General features: G+C 37.5%; 1 protein-coding gene across 2 annotated transcripts in view; it reads right to left on the bottom strand.

The window, feature by feature from the left end:
- LOC131055084 (type II inositol polyphosphate 5-phosphatase 15) overlaps nucleotides 1–24,490 on the bottom strand; it is a 120,766-nt gene extending 96,276 nt beyond the window's left edge. For both annotated transcript variants that reach the window (XM_057989727.2, XM_057989728.2), the window contains exon 1: nucleotides 23,703–24,490. In XM_057989727.2, coding sequence (XP_057845710.2) covers nucleotides 23,703–24,144 — 442 coding nt within the window. In that variant the 5' untranslated portion in view covers nucleotides 24,145–24,490. The remainder of the gene's footprint in view (nucleotides 1–23,702) is intronic.
- Nucleotides 24,491–25,675: the final 1,185 nt, after the last annotated feature.

Below are 25,675 nucleotides of genomic sequence, written 5' to 3'. Positions count from 1 at the left end.
CGTCTCCTTGTCATGGACCATGGCATTCTTTTAAAGAAAAATTTTAAAATTAAAATTACTCAAATAAGTAATTATGAATCCATTTTAACTCTTTATAATTGATAAGATAAAAGAATAAATACATATATGATTATTTATAATTAGAGTGGGAAAATATATATGTGTGTTTGTGTTTGTGTGTGTTATGCTACATGATAGTTAGTGTAATGTCCCCTTTTTAGCTCATTCCTGTCTTGATGGTTTAGCCTATTATTTTGACCTCGTAGGCTAAAGCAGATGGTTAGAGGGTCCTGGTGGGTAGTTGGCAGAGTGTTTCTCTTCTCCAGAACTTAGTTTGGTTCAAGATTGGCCTTCATTTGACTCAATTTCTCACACTAACTATTTATAGTAAGTCAGTGGATGATTGAGAGGGAACCCTTACTATTTTTAGTAAGGTAAATGGATGCATAGTGGTTGCAGTGGTTGACTCCCTGGTTCAGACGGCCCATCAAAATAATGAGTATTTAATGATATATTAATATTTTAATGGCCTTTAATGATGTTTAATTATTTAAGTTATATTATAAAGTTATAAATTGACGTTATAATAAAGTGGGGCCATTTTGAGGGTCATGAGTAATTAATAGTCATTGGAAAAGTACACCCAAGATTAATATTATTTTCCTAAGTCCATGAAGTAAATATTAAAATAACATTTAAATGTTATTTAATTGCTTTTGGGGGTCAAGCCATTCGGAGAAGTATTAAAAGGGCTTCAAGGCAAATCGAACGGATTATGTTATGACTATTCGACTTTGTTTTTTATCAAGTGCTTTGGGATTTGTGAGAGACCAAGGGTTTCTGTAGATTATCAAGCATCTTCAGCCATTGGAGAACGAAAACTCTTCAATGTTTGAGCAATTTTGAGGCTGTGAGATACCAGCTGAGATTATTGCTGGAGTGTGGGCTTCATTCAAGAGTCCAATTTGTACCTAAAGTGAAGGATTTTATCAAGGGTTTGAGGAGCAACAAAGGTTAATCAACTGCAAACCTGAAGATTCATTATTGCAGCCATTATAGATCAGACTGAAGCTTCATTTCCAGATTTTATTGTTGTTGCAGCCTGTAGAATTCATCACCAGGTTTAGGCGTGTCCTTCAACAGACCTAAACGCCTATGAAAATGTGCCTCTCTGTTCATCTTGGTGGACGCCACAGCTAGTGCAGCCTTGGTGGATGTTATATGTTAAAGAATTCTTTACCAGCAGGTGTACCATCAAGTATTTTCAACAGCAAACTGCCATTACATTCCAGGTTTCTCATTATATATTAACATCATTTAGTTTGGGACATCGTACTTGACTTTGGCATTCGAAAATAAGTAGTTACCAGGTTGCACAATAACTGTTTGATGAAATGCCTAAGCTGTAGATATTCATTTCAGTTTATATTGAATCACTAGTATGCATGCCAAGTGTTTGTAGAAATGCTTATTGGCTGTAGGAATCAGTTACAATCATTTTCATTCTTCATAAGCCATTGGAAATCCAAAAGAGAAGTCTTGCATTGCATCTCTGCTATTTATTAAGCTTATTTACATTCTTTTTTAAGCATTTGGTCATCATTGGCAATCATCAAAACAAAACCAAACAAACTGAAACAAAGAACAGCAAGTACAGACTTTGCAAGACAAGTGTTTGACAATATTCCTTAGAGCTCAAATCATCACAACAAGGTCAGATTTATCAAGGGATACTACAATTAGCAGACATATACATATCTTTATATGTATATACTTATATATAAAAATATAGGAGTCCAACTCTATATAGTATATATACACAGTCACATATGTATTAGGACGAACACTTTTCACATCTTGAGTGGACCTTGCTTTATATATATGAGATTTGAATTGTATTAAAAACCGCAAACTTTATATTAAGTTTGGAACAAACATAATAATTAACTATCAGCTGATAGCCAATGTACTTGGAATAAAACTACATTCTCATAAGCCGAATTTGAAATCACCGCCTTCCAAAAGATAAGGAAACGGATTAATCGCATTGTGTAAAAAGAATCCAATGTAAGAATTGGAATTCAATGAAAATGAAATGTAATATGGCTCGAAATGTAATGAAATGCTGATAACCACTCGCTATCAATCAATATAGAGTGATTTTGAAATCCGTAGAATATAGTCTTTGGTAGACACGGTCTTGGCATATACAATATGAACAAACTCAAAATTCATCTTTTAAAAGCAAGAACAAGAACTTAAGAGGAAAACCTGCAGCTGATATAAGAGAAAGGAAGGTAGCTAGCTTCCACATCAAACAAAGAGTCCTCAAAATAGTACTTGCAGAACAGACTCTTGGTTACGTGCCCTTCACAGTGCTTGCTTGTTTGTTTTTTTAAAGAATTAAAACTTATACTGAGCATTATTGTAAGAAAAGTCTCATTTATTAGCCAATAATGTTTCTGAACTCTTTCCCAATGAATATTGCTTACTGTATAAAGATTAGCTAGATACATGCATAGCTAAATTGTAAGCTAGACTGTGCAACATGAGAAACGTAAAATGATTTAAATTTGATAGTTACCTGAATATTAATTGAAGTTAATTAACACAAAGATTTTTATCTTTACCATCAACTGGTATCATACACAAATTTAAACCTATAATTCCTTAAGGAAGGAATCATTAGATGCATCTACAACTTTGAATTGGAAAGTTGCGGTTCATTTGGGAGCCAGAGCAGACAAAGGAAGTTTAATTTGGTAAACTTAGCCATGGTTAGAATCAACAAACACACTTCAATTTGGATAGTAGAACCGACACAATGAACCAAAAGTTAGAAATCAAAATTTTGATATGAAATTTCATGAAAGAAAAGCCACAGAAATTATGTGAATTCTACAAATTAGCAAACTTCTAGACCTGATGAGAATCTTGGAACAATTAACAATTGAAAGGATAATTATAGCTTAATGGTAGATTGAGTTCCCATACCTGTGAACAGGAGAGAGCAGGTTAGCTAGCTCATGAGCGCAAGTATGGAACCAGTAGGTAACATCAACAAAGAAAGTAAATATAAATAAAAGTGTTTCATAAAGAATGATTAACAGCAAGTGTGCTTATTACAAGTAGTCTATTTTCTTCTAAATCAGAAACATGTGTATATTAGAATATAGGGGACAGTCAGATAAGCACACAATAATATTGCTTTTCTTATTCCATATGCATTCAACACATATTACAAAATTTATATAGGAGTTTGATTTCCTACATTTTAGAAACCACTCCGTAATAATATGAGTTGTTCCAACAACTCATATACCTACAATCTCTCGTAAATTATCCTACACATAATATTCTAACCAACCATACTAACAATAATATTAAGTTGTTTCTCAACAACTTAATATTTATTACACTTATAATACCAATTTGACTAACCATGTGAACACTGACTCCTAACACCGCCCCCCTTAGTGCGAACATGGGGAGAAAGAACACACAATTTGGAAACAAAATTGTATGCCTATGCATACTTTTAGGTCTATATATTGCTAATTGGATCTTGCTGCACATGATCACCTACATACGAGAACTTCTCTCGCTTTCACTTCCAGTGAACTTATCACCGGCCGACCATACTTCCAAGAAGTTTGACAGCCAAAGGATCTTTGTAGTCAGCTGCTCTCCTATACAACTGTTTACAATTTTGATGATGTCCATATTCTCCACCATAGCACTTCCATCTGCAGTAAGCCAACTCTTGTGGCTCATGATCTTGATTCAAATGAAAGTCTCTCTCCTTCCATGGTTTTAAATAGGCTTACCACAAACCTTGACATGAACAAAAACCCATCAACTGTCCACCTCGTGTAGTTTTCTAGATCCTCCCACAAACCCTTTCAAGATCCATGAACCGACTTACTCTGGTGCTTTTCTCCATTACAATGTTTTACATTAGGAGATTACGTAAGGAAATCACACACACAAGAATATAAATACACATTGTTGTTGATCATGCCACTCGATCTCCAACAACATAGAGAACTTATCACTACCACACACTAGAAAATAAAATGCCACCAAAGCTGATGAGTGATCTCATCGCTGGTGACTGACGAGAGATCGCTGAATGTACTCCAACCTCCTGTGCCTCCATCCTCCAGCTCATGTGCTACTTAGCAAATTTGTCTTTTGAGGCTCAATTTTGGAATGCCCCCCATAAGATAGACGTCACATACAAGCGATAATGCACCCGATGTCACCCCCTTAATAAGAACTTTTCTTCTACAAACCATGGGAGTGTCGGGTACCATCGATCATGCACTCCAAATACAATCAACACTTTTTTTAATGTAATTTTATATTTTGATATTACAATTATTGCTACATAAAATAAACACTATTCTAAATAAGATAACTTAACCTTGACACATTATTGAAACACTAATTTGACCTTAATTTTATATTGCATAGGCTTGGGACATTCATTGGAGAGCAATCATTTCATTATGAAGTAATATTAAATACTGAGAACTGAAAGTTTATGAGCAGCTGTAGACATCCTGAAAAATAGATCCACCTTCACACACAGAACTCAGCAATGTGTTCTCAACAATATATTTCTGAGAATTACACCAATGCTAATCTGTCACAATCAACTGGCTGGCAACCTCCAGTTTTGAAAACATAATAATATCTTTTAAACTTGTGAACTGAACTCATAACTTCTTCAACTATTTTCATAAACCCGCTAATTCTGGATTCTCATGTGGCAGTAGTCTCTCCAAATTTTGGGCACCTAGCAACTCATATGAAGCACTCGATAATATGCTATGAATGGAAGCTTATAAAAATAATACAACTCTTTGAATGCCCAAAGCCTCTACGATTTGGAAGAGACGACAAAAAATTTGCCTCACATCTAGGAGTGGAATGGCCATGCAGCAGTAGGTAGAAGATTTCGGCGGCTAGTGTTGTAGAAACTTCTCACACTTTCATGCCCAACTCCTCAAGCAACTCTCATAAGTCACAAGTGGCAGTAGATGGAACCACAAATTTATTGCAAAGAATACCCACGCTTTAAGCAAAGAATGCTATAGAATACCCACGATTTTGGAAATATTATGGGCCAAACATTAGAGTAACAACAGAAATAAATTTGTAGTGTATGGCAATTTATATGCAAAATATTTAAGGCCCTTCAGTTTATTGTGGAATCCACCATATAGCTGCTTCAACCACTTCAACTGTGTTGCTCAGAGAGATAAGGAAGCCCCCAACAAATCAAGAGTGTCGGTTTAACACCCAGAACTCACGTGCAGGGATGAAACACTGCAACTTCACATTAGCTTCTCAATCACTGCTCTTTCTTAAAGCCCACTCATAACCGAGTAGAATGACTCTCTCTATGTGTGCACAAATATTCTCGCAAAGATTTATGCCTCATAGAACTCTTTCGCCGTTTGAGTCTTGACCTATGGAATTCTATACTAAGCAATCACTATCATGTAATAACAGGCACAAAATCAATTATGCTCTGATACCATATTAGAAAATAGGGGAAAGTAAGATAAGCACACAATAATATTGTTTTTCTTATTCCATATGCGCTCACCACATATTACAAATTTATATTGGAGTTTGATTTCCTACATTTTAGGAACCACTCCGTAATAATATGAGTAGTTCCAACAACTCATATACCTACAATCTCTCATAAATTATCCTACATAATATTCTAACCAACCATACTAATAATAAATATTAAGTTGTTTCTCAACAACTTAATATTTATTACACTTATAATACAAATTTGAACAACCATGTGAACACTAACTCCTAACAGTGTAAGCCTAGTAAGCCTCAAATAGAATCAATATGTAGTTAGCATAAGAGACAGTCTTGATGGCTTGAAAATCTATCACTTGTTCGAGTCTAGCCATGTAGGGTGATGAATAGTGACTACACGCATTAACGTGTTGCAAACCTGTAAAACCTGTTAAGGTTTGGATCAGATTTATATAAGCAAGTATTTTACCTTCTTATTTAATTTTAGATATTAGTTTTGTTATTAATCCAAAGTTATCTATACACTGTTGTTATCTCCACTAACTACAGAAGGTAGATGACCGACTGCTGCTTGTCGACTTTCTCACAGATTTCACTAACTGATGAATATCGACTTTCACGACTATCACCAGATGTATATCGACTGTGTGTATGTTTTCAACTTCCTCACCATCTACAAAGACTATAATATTATCGCTATCTATATTACCTTTACCAAGGACAACGTATTGACAAATATATCATTTCTAAAGTCTCCAATAGAGTCGTGACTTTTCCACTAGGAGCCACGAAGACAATACACTATTTAGTTAATGCAGACCGATTTATATAATCAGGTTTTATATAATCAAACGAACTTGGCATAATCGATTATGAATAATCGATAACAATAATTCACTAACAATTAACTAACCCGATAATCGAATCGGTGATAGGCATAATCAATTATATGATCAGTATTTAACAAATCATGTTATGAATTAATCTAACCGTAATCAGACAGCAGTCAATATGGTTGGAATATGATAAGTTTGAATAAGATTAATTTATAGATCAAATGTGAAAGGCCGATAGGCCACTTTCACATTTGATCTAGGATTCTAACTGAAGCTATCCCTTCAACACTCCCCCTTAGCTAGGGAGGAATCACTTTTATTCTTTGCAAGTTACATCACTCCATTGTGATGATTGACCACAACAGTTGCATCTATATGTGGAATAGAAAATATCACCTCACTGTGATATCAAGAATTATGGCATATCCACGGATATCACCTCAAGTGATATCCACCATAGATATCTTCTTATGTAATATCCACCATTATGGCTTATCCACGGATATCAACTCACATGGCATATCCATAGATGTTACTTCACGTGATATCAACCATTATGGCATATCCATAGATATCACCTCATGTGATATCAACCATTATGGTTTATTCATAGATATCACCTCATGTGATATCAACCATTATGGCATATCCATAGATATCACCTCACATGACATCCACTGTTATGTTTTATTCATAGATATCACCTCACTTGATATCAACCATTATGGCATATCCATAGATATCACCTCACGTGATATCCACCATTATGGTTTATTCATAGATATAACCTCACGCGATATCAACCATTATTGTGAGATTGTCCCCTGACAATAATGGTGAGATGTACAAGTGTTCATCATTGTGAGATCGTCACCGTGCCATGATATTCACCATGGCTCATCCAAAGGGTAAACACACAAGTACAAGAAAATAATCACGGACTCTCTCACGTGATGTTTGTCATGGCGTCACACACGACATCCACCATGAACCATATCAAAGGGTGTAAATGAGGGCTTTCACCTTAACTCTCTCTCAAAGAGAAATGCAATCACAAGAGTTTACACTTTAAAACATCTTTTGAAAAGAAGAATACATTAGTGAATAGCATACCTTTCCACCATGTCTCTAACATAGTGATACTTGATCTCCACATGCTTTGACCTTTCATGAAATACAAGGTTGGAGTCTGCATCACTCTTGGTGTATTCCAAGCTCACCAAGTATTCATCTATCCAGGAATATCATGACCTAGAAGTCAGCATAAACGCCTTCCAGCCTACATAAATGGGACTCCATCTCATGAATCATAGTCCTTTGACTGATCACTAGAGAAACCATCTTGACATGGTCCACTCTCTCTGAACCAATATAGCCACGATCCTCGGATATCAATAGAAACATTTGCTCTTGTTGTGATGTATTCACACATCGCCCCATTATAAATGGGGACCCCTACTTTTTGCTTTCTGGGGTTTGTTTTTCTAGGTTTTTTAGGGTTTTGTTTGTTAACCTTTGCATTTTGAGTGTCGCCAGGGGGATAACTAGGATGGCAGGCTCTGCTTGAGCCAAGGTGAGTCCACAGGGCCCCAGAATTAAGGTTTCTTTGAGAGTCTTCCTTAGGGCCTGGTTTTGCTCTTGTTGCTAATTGTGTCTTGCTTGGTGAGTGAGTATCATCCTTGAAGGTCTGAGTTAGGTCAAATTAGTGAGTGATGAAGTCTGGAATGTCATCCTGATCTTCAAATACCCTGAAATTTGGCTAAGTTTGGAATGTCTTCCTGATCCCGAAATTTGACTAAGCCTGGAAAACTGAAGAATCCTCCAAAAACTAGATTTTGCATTATAACTCCTGGAGGTCCGAAACCACTCTCAAACATCCTAACAGTATATATGGAATATAACTTAAAGTATAAGTCACTTATGCTTAAATGTTATATTCCATACATGGATCCTGACGGAGAGACCAAAATGTCAGATTTCGCTCCTGACCCTTCCAAAGGGTCCAGAGCGAAATTCTCCATAAGACATTCTAGTTTGACCCAAACTTAGAACTAACTCATTCCCAGGCATTATTGAGGGCAAAACACTTGTTTGGATGAAGAAATGTGAGAAATGAAATCAAGATTTGAGCCTAAATGTGAATTTCGCTCCTGACCCTTCTAAAGGTTCCAAAGCGAAATTCTCCCTAGACACCTTTTTTCTCCTTGTTTGCACTGGAAACCTTGATTCCTTGGGCATGGTAAGGGCAAATTGACATATTCTTTCCTTAGGAAGTGATTTGAGGTGTTTGAAAGTGTGATTTTTGTCTAAAGTATGAATTTTGCTCCTGACCCTTCCAAAGGGTCCAGAGCGAAATTCACCTTTTCCTCTATTTTGCTCTTTCATATGGCCAAGTTTTGGATTTTTGAGGCATAGTTGAGGAGACTTGGATGCATATTTGCCTTGGAGAGGAGGTTTAAGACTACAAAATGGTGAAAATCAACCTAGAATGGAAATTTCGCTCCTGACCCTTCCAAAGGGTCCAGAGCAAAATCTTCCATTTGACCTTCTATCTTGCCTAAAATGACGAATAGAGTTTGAAAGGACCTTGAAATTGATCAAGTTTGAGAGAGAATTGGATAAATCAAGATTTTCGCTCCTGGCCCTTCCAAATTGGGGCTACTCCGATTGATCCTTCTGCGAGATCTTTAGCATTCAAGGAAGCTTTATTCAAGAGAGGATAAGGTACCTTTAGTTATTTTATTCTGTGTTTGGTCGTGTACAAAAGACACATCAACACCTCCTTGGACAACCTCCTTTGGATTTCGCCTTGCAACATCCGCGTGATGTACATTGTGAATACGTCATTCACTCTCTTAGAGTCTTCAATTCTATACATGTTCAGCTGGGGATAGCACTCATGACTTTTGAATTGTCCTTGCCCATTACCGACTTCACCTCTGCATATCAATCCTTTGTATGAAACAAACCGTGCAAGCTGGTATACCAAGTAGGAAGTCATGGCGAATGACTTGGACCGCTTTACATTCATCAGTTGAAAGTCCAGATTGTCACTTATGATTCTAGACCAATTTATCAATGTCCTTCTAAGACAATCTTGGATGAAGTAGAACATCCATCCATCCATCATATATTGCACCCTGCGGCATCCCCATCACTTTGTTAAACAGGAATACTAAGTCACTATATTCCTCTTTGAGGTCTATGCACACGAGTGTCTTGGGAGCCTTGGAATGATGAAACCTAGGCTCGATCATCCACTCTTTGTTTATTATATTCTTACATGCATCTATCTTCTTCGTGTACCGCTCTTCATATTCATCCTTAGTTGCATTCTTCATATCTGCTCCACGTGGGATTCCAAACACTTCAACAATTGCATCCTTAGCAAAGTAGGTAATGACAACGCCCTCAGAGTCTTGATCATTCGCGAGAGAGCATCATAACATCGTGCACACTCCAGGATAAGCTCACTGCATTGTATGGACTGCGGAAATCCAGTGACTTGAAAAATACCACTCTTCATAATGTTTACATATGCTGGGCAAGGAATCTGATTTCTGACTCCGAACATCCATTGTCGCATCACGTTCAAGCTCAAGAAATGAATGTTTGTATCCATAATCTCCTTCCATCTGGATGACATCTTGGATTCTGGATAGAATCCAGTCTCCAGTATCTTTTGTTGTTCTCTTCTTTCCTTAAATCTAGACTTTGACATCGCACCTGTACGAAGCTTGAAGTTAGAACTTAGGAAAAATATAATATTCTTAATAGAATTCCTGACTTCTTAATTATTTAGGCTAATTAGGGTATAAAGTCAGGAAAATAGTCCTCACTCTAGGTAGATCTTAACGATTTAAATAGAAAATGTGACAAGATTAGGGTATGAAACCCTCAAGAAATCAACACCTCCTTATACTTAGAAATTTCGTGCAAATCATAGTGCAAAGGAGTATACCGGATCAAAAGTGACTAGGGAAAGGTGTGAAAGGTTGTGTTTTCACAAAAAATTATGTCTAAAGACACCTTCCACGGTCAACAATGGAGGTCACAAATCTGAAGACAACCTGCAACTATATGAATAAACCTCTCAAAACATGTTGCAATCATTCAAAAATATGCACAAACTTGATGAAAATCAATTTAGACAATGAAAGCATGTCAAATCCGGGAATAATGGTATGGCTGGTAAGAGTTAAGTTTTCTGAGGACAAGCAGCCATGGTGAAGTTGCAGACCTGAGACAGCCCTCCAATGGTCTGAAAATGATCCCAAAATGCCTCCAAAATGCAAATCGCTATAGTTGCAGCTGGCTGGTAATGAAAGTTTAAGTCTGAAAATAGATGGACAGCCAACAATGGAGGTCACCCCTGCTGCAATAATGGCATTTAGGCTCAGATCTGAGGCAATGACAGCAAGTAAGGGGCAATGGCGGTGTCAAGCATGCATGAAATCCATCAAGATATGCCACAAATACATGCCAAATAAAATCGTATTTTCCCAGCTATGGCACCACCTTCAAATCTGAAACATGTCTTCAATGGCCTTCAAATCTGCCAACTTAGGTCTGAAAACAGCAAATAACCAAGGCGATATCAAGGAAAATCGTCAAAGTATGCATATCCATAGATATCGCCCCTTCACCAAAATCGTGGATTTCACCCAAAAATGGCGGACTTTGACCAAAAATCGTGGTATGGGGTCCTGTTGTGACGTATTCACACATCGCCCCATTACAAATGGGGACCCCTGCTTTTTTGCTTTCTAGGGTCTTTTAGGGTTTTGTCTATTAGCCTTTGCATGATGAGTGATGTCAGGGGGATCACTGGATAGCAGGCTTTGCTTAAGTCAGGGTGAGATCGCGATGCTCCCGAATTAGGGTTTCTTTGAAAGTCTCCCTTAAGCTTAGTTTATGTTCTTGTTGCTTATGGTGTCAAGGGGTCATTGAATCTTGATTGGGGAATTTTGTCTTTTGAAAGTCTGAGTTGGGCAAATTTGGCTAGGACATGGAAGGAACGAATCAAAGATTAGGACTAAGGCAAAGTCAAGTGGAAAACGAGGAGAATTAAGCCCAAAATGAGAATTTCGCTCCTGACCCTTCCAAAGGGTCCAGAACGAAATTCATATAAAACCTTATTTTCTTCACAAAGTCTCCAAATGGATGCCAAGGTGAGCTTGATAGAGATCAAAGGAGGCCTAACAAGTTATGTCCAAGCCAAGGAAAGGAGAAGGGAATCAAGAAATGAGCCTAAAATGAGAATTTTGCTCCTGACCCTTCCAAAGGGTCCAGAGCGAAATTCATATTTCCTCTGTTTTTCTCCTTAGCTTGACCAAGTTTGTAGAATTTTGAGGCATAATTGAGAAGGTTTGATGCAACTTTGCCTTAGAGAGGAGATTTTAGACCTTGGGATGATGGATTCTAGCCTGGGAGGAGAATTCCGCTCCTGACCCTTCCAAAGGGTCCAGAGCGAAATCCTCCATTTAGCCTTCTTTTGGCCTAAAAAACCTAGTTTGGCTTTGCCTGGGGCTAGTTGAGTGATGGGTTGCCTTGATTAGGGTGGAAGGAAGTTGGTTTGATCAAGCTTGAGGGAGGATTGGATGAATAAAGTGCTAAATCAGCCTGGAAAGAGGATTTCGCTCCTGACCCTTCCAAAGGGTCCAGAGCGAAAATCCTTATAACACTCATTTCCTTCCTTGTTTTGGATAGGCGTTGGTTTCTTAGGCATGTTGTTTGAGTCTTGATATGTTCTTGCCTTGAGAAGTGATTGAAAGTGTTGAAAAGTGAGGATCTTGTCCAAAAATGAGAATTTCGCTCCTGACCCTTCCAAAGGGTCCAGAGCGAAATTCTTCTTAAGCCTCATTTGTTTCCTTGTTTAAACTACCAACCTTGTTCCTCGGGCGTATTTGGAAAGGAAATGACATGTCTTTGCCTCTTGAGGTGGTTTTGAGATGAAAGGAGGTGAGAAACTAGCCAAGAACATGATTTTCGCTCCTGACCCTTCCAAAGGGTCCAGAGCAAAAATCCTTATACACCTCAATTTCTTCTTTGTCCAAAACAATTTCCTAGTTCCTAAGGCATGTTTGGGGGTGTCTTGACATGTTCTAACCTTAGGAGGTGAGTAAAGGTGGATGAGGTGAAGATTTTAGCCAAAAAGAGAATTTCACTTCTGACCCTTCCAAAGGGTCCAGAGCGAAATTCTTGAAAACACTCATTTTTCCTTTAGCCAAAGTTAGGACCAAGGTGGAAATGAAAGGAGAGTAGTCTATGTTTGCCTCCCAAGGAAGATTAGAGTTTGAAAAATCAAGAATCAAGGTCAAAACATGATTTTCGCTCCTGACCCTTCCAAAGGGTCCAGAGCGAAAATCCTTATAACTCTTGTTTTCTTCCTTATTTTGGCTAGGCGTTGGCTTGATGGAGGGTGAATTGGTATGTTCTTGCCTTGAGAGGGAGTTGGATGCTTTGGAAGATCAAGTTTTTGCCTAGGAGATGATTTTTGCTCCTGACCCTTCCGAAGGGTCCAAACCGAAATTCACTATAAACCTCATTTGCTACCTTGAATGGGCTTAAAACCTGGTTCCTCAAGTGGAAAATGATCTATGTTTGCCTCCCAAACAAGATTGAAGTTTGAAAAATGAATAATCAATCCTAAATCATGATTTTTGCTCCTGACCCTTCCAAAGGGTCCAGAGCGAAAATCTACCTAGACCTCATTCCCTTCCTTGTTTGACCAAATTTTGATTTGCAAGGCATCTTGAAAGGAAGAATGGACATGTTTGACCTTTGGAAATGTTTGAAAGCATTGAAAAATGAAGGATTTTAGCCAAGAAGGTGAATTTCGCCCCTGACCCTTCCAAAGGGTCCAAAGCAAAATTCCTTACACACCTATTTTTTGACCTTGCTTAGACCACAAACCTTGTCCCTTGGGTGAAGAATGATGTTTAGTTACCTTCTAGAGAGGATTGGAGTTGAAAAGATGAAGGATCAAGTCAAGAATGAGAAATTTGCTCTTGACCCTTCCAAAGGGTCCAGAGCGAATTTTCTCAAAACCACCTTTTTTCCCTCAATTTTATGCCAAGTCTAGGGTAGTTCAAGGTAAAATAGGATTGGGAGTGTCCTTAGGTGTGACTTTGACTTGCCAGTGATTATCAAATTTGAAGGAATTGAGCCAAATCATGAATTTTGCTCCTAACCCTTCCAAAGGGTCCAAAGTGAAATTCCTAAAATCACTTATTTTCCTTACAAAGTCAAGTCAAACTTGGGTTTTTATAGCTTGAATGAGTGTGAAGATTGATGTTCTTACCCTTTTGAAGTTGGTTGAGGTTGAAAGATGAGAAAATAAGCTCAAAACAAGATTTTCGCTCCTAACCCTTCCAAAGGGTCCAGAGCGAAAATCCTAAAAACCATCTTATCCTCCAAATTTTGTGCCAAGCCAGGCCTAGACCAAGGTGAGAGATGCCCTTGAGATTGCCCTTGAATTGATTGTTGTCTCCAAAAATGATGATTATAGGTCATGTCCCTTCCAAAGGGTCCAGGGCGAAATCCATTATAGGTCATGTCCCTGGCCATGATTTCTAGCGAAATTCTCTTTTTTGGTCATTTTGAAGTCAAACAAAATGTTGCAAGCATCGGAGAGGGATCCAAGGATGAGATTCCAAGTATAGAAAGTGAAAAAGATGGACCTTGGTGAAGGAAAACAAGCAAAGAGAGAAATTCGCTCCTGACCCTTCCAAAGGGTCCAAGGCGAAATTCTCCAAATCAACCATTTTTCCTTAAGTGAAGCTAAAACTTTGATACCTATGGCATGGTTGAAGGTGGAATGAGGTATTCTTGCCTTGTAGGGTCAATTGAGGTAAAGGAAGTGTCAAATCAAGCCTAAAACTTGAATTTTGCTCCTGACCCTTCCAAAGGGTCCAGAGCGAAATTCTTAAAACCTTTATTTTGCCCCAAATTTACATCAAGCTAGTTGTGGGTTGAGAATGAGGGCATCCTTGGGCATGTATCTAAGCAAGTACGGTCACAAAGTGAGAAGAATTTGAGCCAGGAATGCAAAATTCGCTCCTGACCCTTCCAAAGGGTCCAGGGCAAAATTCTTATAGAGCCTGTCCCTGAAAAGAATCTTGAGCAAACTTCATTTGATGTCTTCTTGTTGATGATTTAAGGTGGAAAATGCTATGCTGAAATGAATTTGTTATATGACCTTAATCATCTTTTGGTTTGTCTTGCAGATGAAAGAAGACCAAGCCAGGGCAAGGACGACCTCCTCCAGTCCAGCATCATCAAGGACGACCTCTTCCAGTCCAACATTTCAAGGAAAGGTACACCATCCATCCTGCACATCAAAGACAAAGGAGGTTGAAGCAAGGGTTTGTTGAAGAAGCCAATAGTTTCAAAAGAGTTAATTAAAGTTATCTTCTCAGTATCATCAAATTGAAACATCAACCAAGTTACAAGTGTCAAACAGGGTGGCATCCCAGTCATCATTCCTCTAGTTGGATTGGTCCACCTCAGCATGTCCAGATTCAATGTACCTGACTCATCGGGGATGACACAAACTTCAATGTACCTACCCCGGTTATCCATTGGTCGAATATTCCAGAGAAGACATGTGTCCAAATAATGCAATTATTTCATTGGCTAGAATTGAGTTTGTTGTAACAAACCCTAATTAGGGTTTTCATTATAAAATCTCGGCCATTGATCTCAAATTGATCTGAGCCATTTAATTGTATTGAGAGTATTATAAAAGGCTCAAGCTCTTCATTTTGTAGAGGTTAATAGAGAATAGCTAGCTAATAGTTAATGGTTGGTTAATAGAGAATAGATAGTAGTGAATAGTCAGAGAGTAGGAAATAGTTAGAGTAGAATAGAAAGAGAAGGCAAAGATTGTTGCCAAGATGTTGTTGTAAAGGACTTATAAACTTCATTGAAGAAATGGTGAATTCTATGGGTCGATTCAACAATTTGCATGGTCTCTATACTTCTCAAATTTGATTTCATGTTATTAGATGAGTGGAAGAAATCTGTATGATCAATGGTGAAATTTGTATATCCATACTACTAGCAGTTTGTTGATTGCAGACTTGCCTTGTGTAGTCAACTAGAATCATTCAGCTTAAGCTTAACTTCAATTGTCGCTTCTTCATTGATATGCATCAGCCTGATGGTGTCCATGCCTGTGGCAGTGATCTGAACATCATAAAGCTTTCCTCAAAAGATCGCACTAACCTTGTGGAGATGGTCCTGGGATGTCAAAGAAAGACTTAGTTAGAATTTCATCAAAGGTCATTCATTGCTCTTACATTCTTAGTATTAGAAATAGATCCCGTTTCAACCCTTCTCCTTTTTCCTTTTTTTTCAAAATCAACGGCTAGTAAAATCTCACGTTCCTACAATATCCAAAGCAAATCAGACATTCAGGCAGTCAAACGTAAGTCCCCTTGTGATTCCAGCAAAATCACATCATACCACGAGAAGCTTATCCACACGTAGAGACCCTACATACAAGAACCTTGGAGTTGCCTGGATTGACCCTTCGACGAAATCTTCAGTAGTCGGGAAACTTTGTTCAAGAGAGGATAAGGTACCTTTAGGTATTTTATTCTGTGTTCGCATGTGCATAAAAAACACATCAACAGGTCTTCAATGGCAGCCAAATCAGTCTGATAACAGCAGCAAAAAAATGACAGCCCCAAAGAAAATCGCCAACTTAGAAGTAAGAGTCCTCTAAAATCATCAAAGTTGCCAAACTAGGAAAAATCGCCAACTCCCAAAACATCGAAAATCTGAAACATTGGAGTCAAGGAACTTCAATGGCAGCAATGGAGTGTATTGCCAAGCTGGAAAAATGGAGGAATAAAATAGAAGTCTTCAACCACTCCACCAAAAAACTTCATCAAAAATCGCCAATAAGAGGGAAAATCGCCCTTGCATGGAGACACCTAAAAAATTCAATAATAAAATAATGTTGGACTCCTCTCTTTAAACTTGCTTTGATCACCAACTTTACCACACAAGCAATGTGGGATAAAACGCTTGTTCTTATGCTTGCTTGGGTAAAACTGATTTGCTTCTAGAAGGTTGAAAACATGAAATGCTTATTGCGAATCATTTATTAATTGTTTTTTTATTTTTATTAAATAATCGTTGCTTTATTAAAAAACAATTAAAACAAGGCTCAATTTATTAAAAATATTTCAATTTAAATAAAAAAATGGGCCAATTGGGGAAAATCGATCCTAGTAAGGATTAAAAATCCTCACAAAATCACTTAAAAATCATCAAATATCCCCTTAGGGGAAAATCGATCCCAGTCTGGATGAAAATCTACATAAAAATGGGGCTAGGGGAAAATCGATTGTGGAATGAAAAATTCCACTTAAAATTAAGTCATCACACAAAATAGCCCTCTAATGGAAAAACGACCTCAGTCTGGATGAAAATCTGGACTCAAAATCATCAAAAATGCTCTCTGTGGAAAATCGTCTTGAGTCTGGATGAAAATCCGGACAAAAATCCTCAAAAACTTGTCACAAAAGACCTGGTGGAAAATCAACTGAGGTGTGGAATCAATGCAAACGTCATCCGCAACCTACCCATACCTCTCTAGTAGAAAAACGTGGGTAGTCAGGATAAATCCTAACACTTACTCAAATTTTCTTGCTTCCAAGGGAAAAACGACCCTAGTATGGATTCACAGTGGTGGAAAAATGGAGCAAGTATGGATTTCAGGGGAAATCCATGTCCAGTCTGGATTCTGAGAGGGGAAAACCATGGGTAGTTAGGAATATGAGGGGAAAAGCACCTCTAGTATAGAATTATGACCTTTTAACCCTTAGAATATGGATTTTTATCCGGAAAATGATGATTTTTCCACTCAAAATCACTTAGAAATTTCAAATTTCAATAAAACTCATCTCGACTTAGGCAAATTTATCAAAATTGGAGTGTAACACAAGGAAATATATTGGGACAAAGTGCGAAATCAACTTGAATAACTCTCTAGGAGCGAGAAAACAACTCCAGAAGGTCCTGAAACACCTTAGCACTTAAAATCATTGATGAGGACATTTAAAAACAGGTTAACGCTCCAAAAGGGTCAACGCTTAGACAAAACTAGGATCATTTAGAAATCTCAATTTTCACGCGCTTGATCCTATAACCTCAAAAACCCTAAACGGCACTAGGCATGATCAAAACTCCGAGACTCGGGTACGAGAAACACAAAATTCCCCACTAAGCAGCCAAAACCCTAACCTAACAACACAGAAAGCAAGAAAAGAGAGGGTCCTCGTTAGCAATGGCACGATGTGTGAAAAGGTCACAACAAGAAGAAAATCTTTTGTTCATTCTAACAACATTCTTGTTATGTGTCCAAACTTTGTATGAAGAAATGAGAGCACAAACTCCAATTTATAGAGTTTGGAGGGAATTAGGGCACTTTTAAAAACTCAAATATTTAATTTCCCTCAAAAAGATCTCAATAACCTTTTAAAAATTGTTAGTTTTATGTTAAACTTAGCAATCAGATTGACTGTAAAGAACAAGAAAACACAAATGCACACATAACATAGTGATACCCTGGGAAAACCTCCCTCTTGGAGGAAAAACCCAACAAAAATAATCTCAGATCTGATTTGATTAAGCAGATTGCAAGTTTACCCTTCTAGGGCATAAATCAACTATAGCAAAACTTATCTTAATCTGGAAGTCAGGGTGATGTGCAGATCGCTGTCAAACTTAGACAGCCTTTGGGCAGCCTTGACACACTCCAGCAAACCTAAGGCAAATTCGGCAGCCCAGAAGATCTTCGCCCAGCCTAGTAGACAAATCGCTGACTGATAAGCATTCACTACCCTAGAGTGCAGGGCCAGATTTGCTGATCACGAATGCTGATCAATGAAGGAAATTGCAGATCACATTTAATAGAAGTTCGCTAACCTTGCAAAGGTAATTTGCTAAGTGTGTATATGTTGTGTTGATGCTTGCATTGCCTTGAATATATATGAGCTTTTACATCTTATTTGACTTAGGTCGGCCTTTACAGTAAATTTATAAGGCATCTAAAGTTGGCGCACAAAACAGGGTCTGACTCATAATAATTACAAGTTACACATTATAGGGTCAGCCCTATCACATCAACAAGTTACATTATATCACCCATTAAGGGCCCAGCATGAATCACAAGTTACAATGCCCATTTAGGGCCAGACCCAATTACAAGTTACACAAGTTGAGCGCCCAAATAGGGCCTGCCCTTTAACATTCACAAGCTACATAATATAATCACATAAGTAGGCCCATCAAACATTTACCAAGCTAGGTTGGCCCAATCAAGGGATATGACCTAGCTATATTTCAACAAAAATAACTTAAATTTTATTTCCCCAACCCAAGCATCCAACTTTGGGGTCAACACTCAGCACTTTATTATTTAACACTAAACTAAATAATTAAAAGTCACTTTATAACTTAAGTGCAAATATTGAAATAATATCCATCACCTTCCAAAACTTGCCCAGACACCAGAAATAGAAATCCGACCATGTTGGAACACAACTGAAGCTGAAAGATGATATTGAATGCTGACACGAGCACATACTATAAATAGAAGTGTTCTCCTTGCCCAGACACCAGAAATAGAAATCCGACCATGTTGGAACACAACTGAAGCTGAAAGATGATATTGAATGCTGACACGAGCACATACTATAAATAGATGTGTTCTCCAAGAACTAAAGAGAACGAACCCAGAAAAACCCAAAAAGTTCAATGCTATGCATGCACTTACTATAAAGAGCAATAATCTCCGAAGACCAAAAAGAACAAACCCAGAAAAAACCACAAAGATTAATGCCATGCAAGCACTTACCATAAATAGCTGCTGCTGCTAAAACCCACTGAAACTGAAAACTGAACTCACCAAGAACATTGGAACTCTCCCAGCACATCTGGAAACCTATGGAAAACCCTAAAAGCTGGCCAACACTCACCAGAACAAGATGGCGTAAAATGGGGGCAGTACAAGGATATTTGTTGATGATAGATCTCATTTGCAGTGCAACATGTTAGTTTCATGGATCCTTTTTATAAAGAATGAGATATTATGCTTGACTATTGGATGGACCAAGACCAATAAACCACAAAAGCAAAGAGTCCATGCCAATGTTGATATCGTAGATAATTAATTGCTTTTTCATTATTCCCTCTCCATTATCTTTCCTATTTTCAAATTTTGAAGTACTTAAATTATCCATGTGGAATCATCCTTAGAACATTGTAGCCAGTGTAAGTACATGCCAAGGGCCTTTCTTAATTTATAGGGTGTACATGGTTCAGGTTGAGTATAAAGAGCTGCACAAACTTGCAGTTTCTTGTGTTACTGGCTCTGTTGAGATTGTGCTGGCTCTATAGCTTTTAAACTTATAGCTGTTCCCTGTGGTGTTGTTTGCTTTCCAGGGTTTTGAACTGAGTCTTAAATTCAATCCGTGTTCTGATTTATTAATCCTGCTTTAATGCAAGGGCATTTAAAGGGCTGATATGGTTATGCTTCAGTCTAAAGAAGAATTCCTGACAGGTGTAGAGAGTACATCCCAGTTTGGAGGAAGACAACTAAAATCTATTTCCTCCAAGGGTACTCTCTCTCTGCTGGAGGTATTAAAGCATCAAGCAGCATTGATAAAGCAAAGGCAAACGGTATTTTTTTAAAACCTACATGCTGCGGCAAGAGAAAATATTCCTCCAACATTGTGCAGAGTAGTCATGTTAAAATAAGCAATACAATTAGGATGGATTCTTGCAATTCTACTCCTAGAGGAGCTGAATTACTGGAGACTGCATTCAGAAACATGGTGAAGGCCAGGATAAAGAAAATTGTGTCTTTGATTCGATCAAGGTACGCATGTAGCTGGATAGTCATGGCGCATCAGCTTTCTCTAAAGTAAAAATCCTGTTCTGGGACTCTGGTACAACTAACACAAGAGAAAGTGTACATTCTTTTGAAGAAGCAGAGGTGTTGGTGGCATGCTGGTGGCTATGAGCAGAGCTGCTAATCTCCCAGAAAAGAGTTGCCCCACAATTGTAGAATTCAATATTTATTGATTTCAAAGTTCTAACACTGCTCCAGATGATGAGGTTCAAGAAGACGGGCTAGCCCAGAGTCTTTTAAGCTTTGATGGATATGCATAACTATTGTTCAGTGCTCACTATTCAGTACAGCAACTCTTTCCTGCTTCTGTTTATTATAATAGCATTGATGATCAGTACGATTATGACTGTGCATACACATCGTTTTGATACTTTTAACAGTTATTGAAGTTAGCTTGATAAGTGTTAGCCACTTAGCATAATGTATCATTGGTAAACTACAATGGATAGTCCATTGGAAAGTTCATTGCATACAGATTTGCATTAATGACAGGCGTGACTGGAATTATTTTAAGCATAAATGAAATCAAGAATTGCAAGAACAACAGAAAGAAAACAGACATCAACACAAGAATTCACACAGATGTACCCAGCAGAAACCCATGTACGGGACAAAAATCCACTAAAAAATGATCTACCACTTACTTAGATCCACCCGACCACATTCCAATGGCAATTTAAAGGTCTACGCCTCCTGGGGTTAACTACAAGCTTGAATCTAACTATGATTCGGCCCCTAGGACCTCTACAATGCTCTCATAGCCTCACTGCCCTGTCACTTGCTCAGCACAGTCAAACTCACAAAAATTCCGTGCCTTCAGATTGCCTAAGCATTCCCAATTTGGGTGTACAATGGTTAAATGAAAAAACTACAAGAATGAAATAAGTTGGAGAGCCGTATGAACGGAAAGAAACAAAGGAAAATAGAATGCATGGGCTGTTTCCTTTGCACTGAATAAACTGCTTCTTTCCAGCAGAACAAACTAACTCTTCTGACAAGAGCGCTGGCAGTTATGAAACCAAAGCAAAGATTAAGAATGTCAACCAGTAGCTTCGCACAAAAGCCAAAATTTCTCATAAAACCCCTTGTTACTCTCCTTCCCTTCTGCCAAGACCTACTCTAAGATGTCACATACCACCCTCAACATTCTCCACCTGAGTATCTACCCCTGTTCCAAACCTCTTCAAATTGAATACCACAAATTCGAGCTAATCATTTTACAAATCAATGTATATCACAAATGGTAGTTTTTAATCATGAGAGAATTTGAATTATTCTCAAAAATTCTCGATTTACCTCTGATATAATGTTGGATATTGGTGTTGGTACGCACATACAGTAATGGACATAGAATTATAATAACTCTCCCTTGTGTTTCTGCTCTTCAATCTAGTGCAACTTGTTCTAGTCAAGTTATAATTTTATGAAATTTTACTTTCGAGACATTTGTAATTTTAAAATCATTTGTACATATTAATGGGTGCTCTAGGATTTATATGAGTGTGTGAAGGAGTTCTACAATGAATGGGCACGACATTTACTAAAGGTTTTTAAAATGAGACAACAAACTAAGTGGGGTTATATGTGCAGGAAATCTATGGTTAATTGTGATTAAGCCACAGTAGCATTACGATGCATAAACTCCTGGGAAGTTTTGTTGCTTTATTCATGCGAGTATCACCTAGATGCAACAACTGCTAAGTAAACCAATCATGTTCATATGAGATCTTGTCAAAAACTACTTATGAAGTATGAGTCCATTAAGATCGACTTGGGAATCTTTTGTGCTTCATACAAGTGGACATCACCTAAATGCATTAAGTGCTAAGTGGACCATTCATGGTCATGAGAGATGGGTTCTTACGAACAGCTACTAGTGAAATATGTTGGTTTTTTGTGTAACTAGGATAGGAATATAAAAAGGATTTGGATGAATAAAAAGGATTCGGAATGCCTTAAGGCATCATCCGAATCCTTGTAGGGCTGGGCCCTTCTTCATTAAGGAGGCGTGTAAATAGGGCTGGGCCCTATCTCCATCTAATGTATTTATGTAATAGGGCACATAGGGTTGGGCCCTATCTATGTGCACAAATTAGGATAGGGCTGGGCCCTCTCTCTTCCACACGCCAAGCAAGGTCAAACGTGTGAGATTGGAGCATCTACCTTAGTGCCCAGGATAGAGCTGAACCTAAATAAATCGTGGAGTGAGATATAGGGCCGACCCTATCTTGCACATATAACGTGGGAAAAGTACAAAGACTTTAGTGCCAAAGGTGCTTTATTGGGCTGACCCAATAAGGCACCAAACCTCGTATATAAAAGCTACATAGAATGCATCTTGATACAATGATCATATATGCGAATCAGATCTGCAATAAGAGTGCAAAATATATCTCCTCTCCTTTGGTGTGAAGATACCTGACCTATGAATGCGACTCTGCTCTAATTGATGCGAACTTAAGTCTATTGTTCATGTTGAAGAAGGCACGGTTATGCTGATTACAAAAAGGTCATTTGAAGCTGAAGATATCTGCACATGTATTCAGCCTGAGATAAGTGTTGTAAGACTGCAATTTTATTCATAATGAATAATCAGATCTGAGGATCTGTTGTTGCTGGGTTTTTCCTCTAAGAGGGAGGTTTTCCTAGGGTAGACTTGTGTTGTGTGCCCTTTCTATTTGTGTGATTTGATTCTTGTGACTGCATTATTATTTCCTGCTCATTATTGTTAATCTGATCACGAAAACTAACAAAATATAGGTCGATGAAAATTTACTCAAGAAGTTGTGGTGCTTCACACAAATAAACATCACCTAGAAATGAGTGATAAGTGGACCATGCATGATCATGAAAAATGGGTTATTATAAACCACTACTTATAAAATATGGGTTGATGAAAATTGACTCAAAACTAACATTAAATAGATCACCATTCACAGTCATGAGAGATCAGTTCTCATGAAACACAACTAATGGAATCTGAGCTGATGAAAGCTGACTTGAAACTAATGCAGTTGAACCCCAATAAATCATCACAGAATTGGTGTTTACAATTAGGGTTTCATAATGTATAAGCCGCAATCCCACAATTGTACCAACGTCTGCGGGTAAATATCCTATTTTGCCGATCAAACGGTTGTAAGAGAAATAAACAGAGCTAAAAAATTGACAATGCATATTTGCCGATCAAACGGTTGTAAGAGAAATAAACAGAACTAAAAATAAAACTAGGAATATTTGTGAAATTGATGAGATATAGGTGGATGAAAATTAATTCAAACTATTCAGTTAAATGGCAGTAAATTATCACATATTTTGGTATACTGTGAAAACACCCTATATATAGAAAAAAGGGTATGTATGGCTACCATATGCAGTGACGGCCATAGACAGGACTGGAGCCTGATGTGCTTGCCAAGAAAGAATCGGTTCAAACAGCTCGTTCACAAACGACGCGGTACCCATTGCCCACCCTCTGATCTTTCCATCCATGTGGCCACTCCAAACGATGTTATTAGCAGCATCAGGAAATAAACAGAGTGTGGGAGAAGTATGCACAGATTCACGAAAAAATGCTGTGTCTGGCTCTCCAGCTGTAGAGCAAGAATAAGAATAAGCATCCCCTATGTTCCACACTCGCACTCCACAATCACCCCCTGCCCACAGTTGGCTTTCAGTAGAACATATGGTCGTAAGGTCGAGGCCATGTCCCCGCTTGTATGGCCGGGGCCTCAGTTCTAATGGAGCTGGCCTCCTTTCTTCCCTCCTCAACACACCACCGCCATCATCAATCTTTACTTCTACTTCCATTAATTAAGTGAAATTCTGAGCAATGGGTTCTCAAGAATTCAAATAATGCGTTACCTTTGTTGTGCTTAGCGGTGAACAGAACCAAATCTCAGAAAGACCATACATATTTGTATCTCTTAATGGTAAGATATGCAAAAGTGAAATTGGTCCCAAAAGGCTTCCAGCCTACGCAATTCGGCGAACTTTTTCAAAAAAAGCAAATGTAAATAAAAAAAAAATCGTTTGACCATAGCTCGTGGGCCCCTTACCTTATCATTGAAAAGCATTGGGTTTGAGTAAAAAGCTCTGGTTTGCGGATTGGACGTTTAAAAAGAGGGCCTTTTTCGGGATCTCCACAGAACAGAAGATCTTGATTCTAAGAAATCACTTCGTCATATTTACACGTCTTTTTGTTTTCAATTATTAAAAAAGTACTTTAATTTTATGCTTGTGTGAATAGAAAAGACAATGATATATGGATGACATGTAGGTAATACATATAGATACCTAGAGTTGGTACACATTTTTTTCAGTTTTGGGATCAGTTTTGGGATATTTCTAAGATGAGATTATTTTTCAGCATAAGACAATTATTATATTAAGATATGAATATTTATTTTTAGAGTTGTTATACTTTATTTTCAGTTTTGGGATATTTCTAAGATGAGATTATTTTTCAGCGTAAGACAATGATTATACTAGGATATCAATATTTATTTTTAGAGTTGTTACACATTATTTTCAGTTTTGGGATATTTCTAAAATGAGATTATTTTTCAACGTAAGACTGATTATACTAGGATATCAATATTTATTTTTAAGTGGTTTTTAGTTTTTCAATATGAGATCATTTTTTTGCATGAGACAAATTCTAAGACAAACATCATATGGACAAATCGTTTCTAGTAAAGTAATTCTAAAATTCACTTTTTCTCCCTCAAAAAATTAATTTTAATATGTTGTGAATTATTGTATTATATTAATTGTAAGTTTCATTATATAAACAAATCATTATCTATTGACCTCATAAAATATTTGATGTACATTATATAACTATCTCTAGACACATAAATTCATCCATACCTCACCACACTTGACCTTGTCCCATTCTAGTAAATTAATTAATTAATCATTTATTTTTACCCCTCGCCATTAGTTAAAAAAATCTATATTTATTTATTTAATTTAACCTTTACTTTTATCCCTTGCCTTTAATTAAATAAATTCGCATTTATTTAATTGACATTAATCTTATCCCACAAATCCTCTTGCTAAATCATTTGATTAATGCCTACTTAATTACTTGATTTAGGCTAATCAACCCTCATTATTATTTTTCCTATTATTTGTTTCCACATCACCCTCAATCCTTCCCCACTCAATCCTTCCCCTTGAATTCATTTACATAGATCAAGATCTAAACTTGTCATCATGTGAGAAGTGTCCCTACCACCCTCTTTCTCACACATGTGTAAGCATGAAAAGTCACATCCTAGCCGTCCCTACCTCTTACATGTATTATACACATGTCACTTTCCAAGTCAACTTATAT

This window comes from Cryptomeria japonica, chromosome 7 (genome assembly GCF_030272615.1).
Source record: "Cryptomeria japonica chromosome 7, Sugi_1.0, whole genome shotgun sequence".
NCBI lineage: Eukaryota > Viridiplantae > Streptophyta > Pinopsida > Cupressales > Cupressaceae > Cryptomeria > Cryptomeria japonica.
This window is presented reverse-complemented; position numbering and strand designations above follow the sequence as displayed.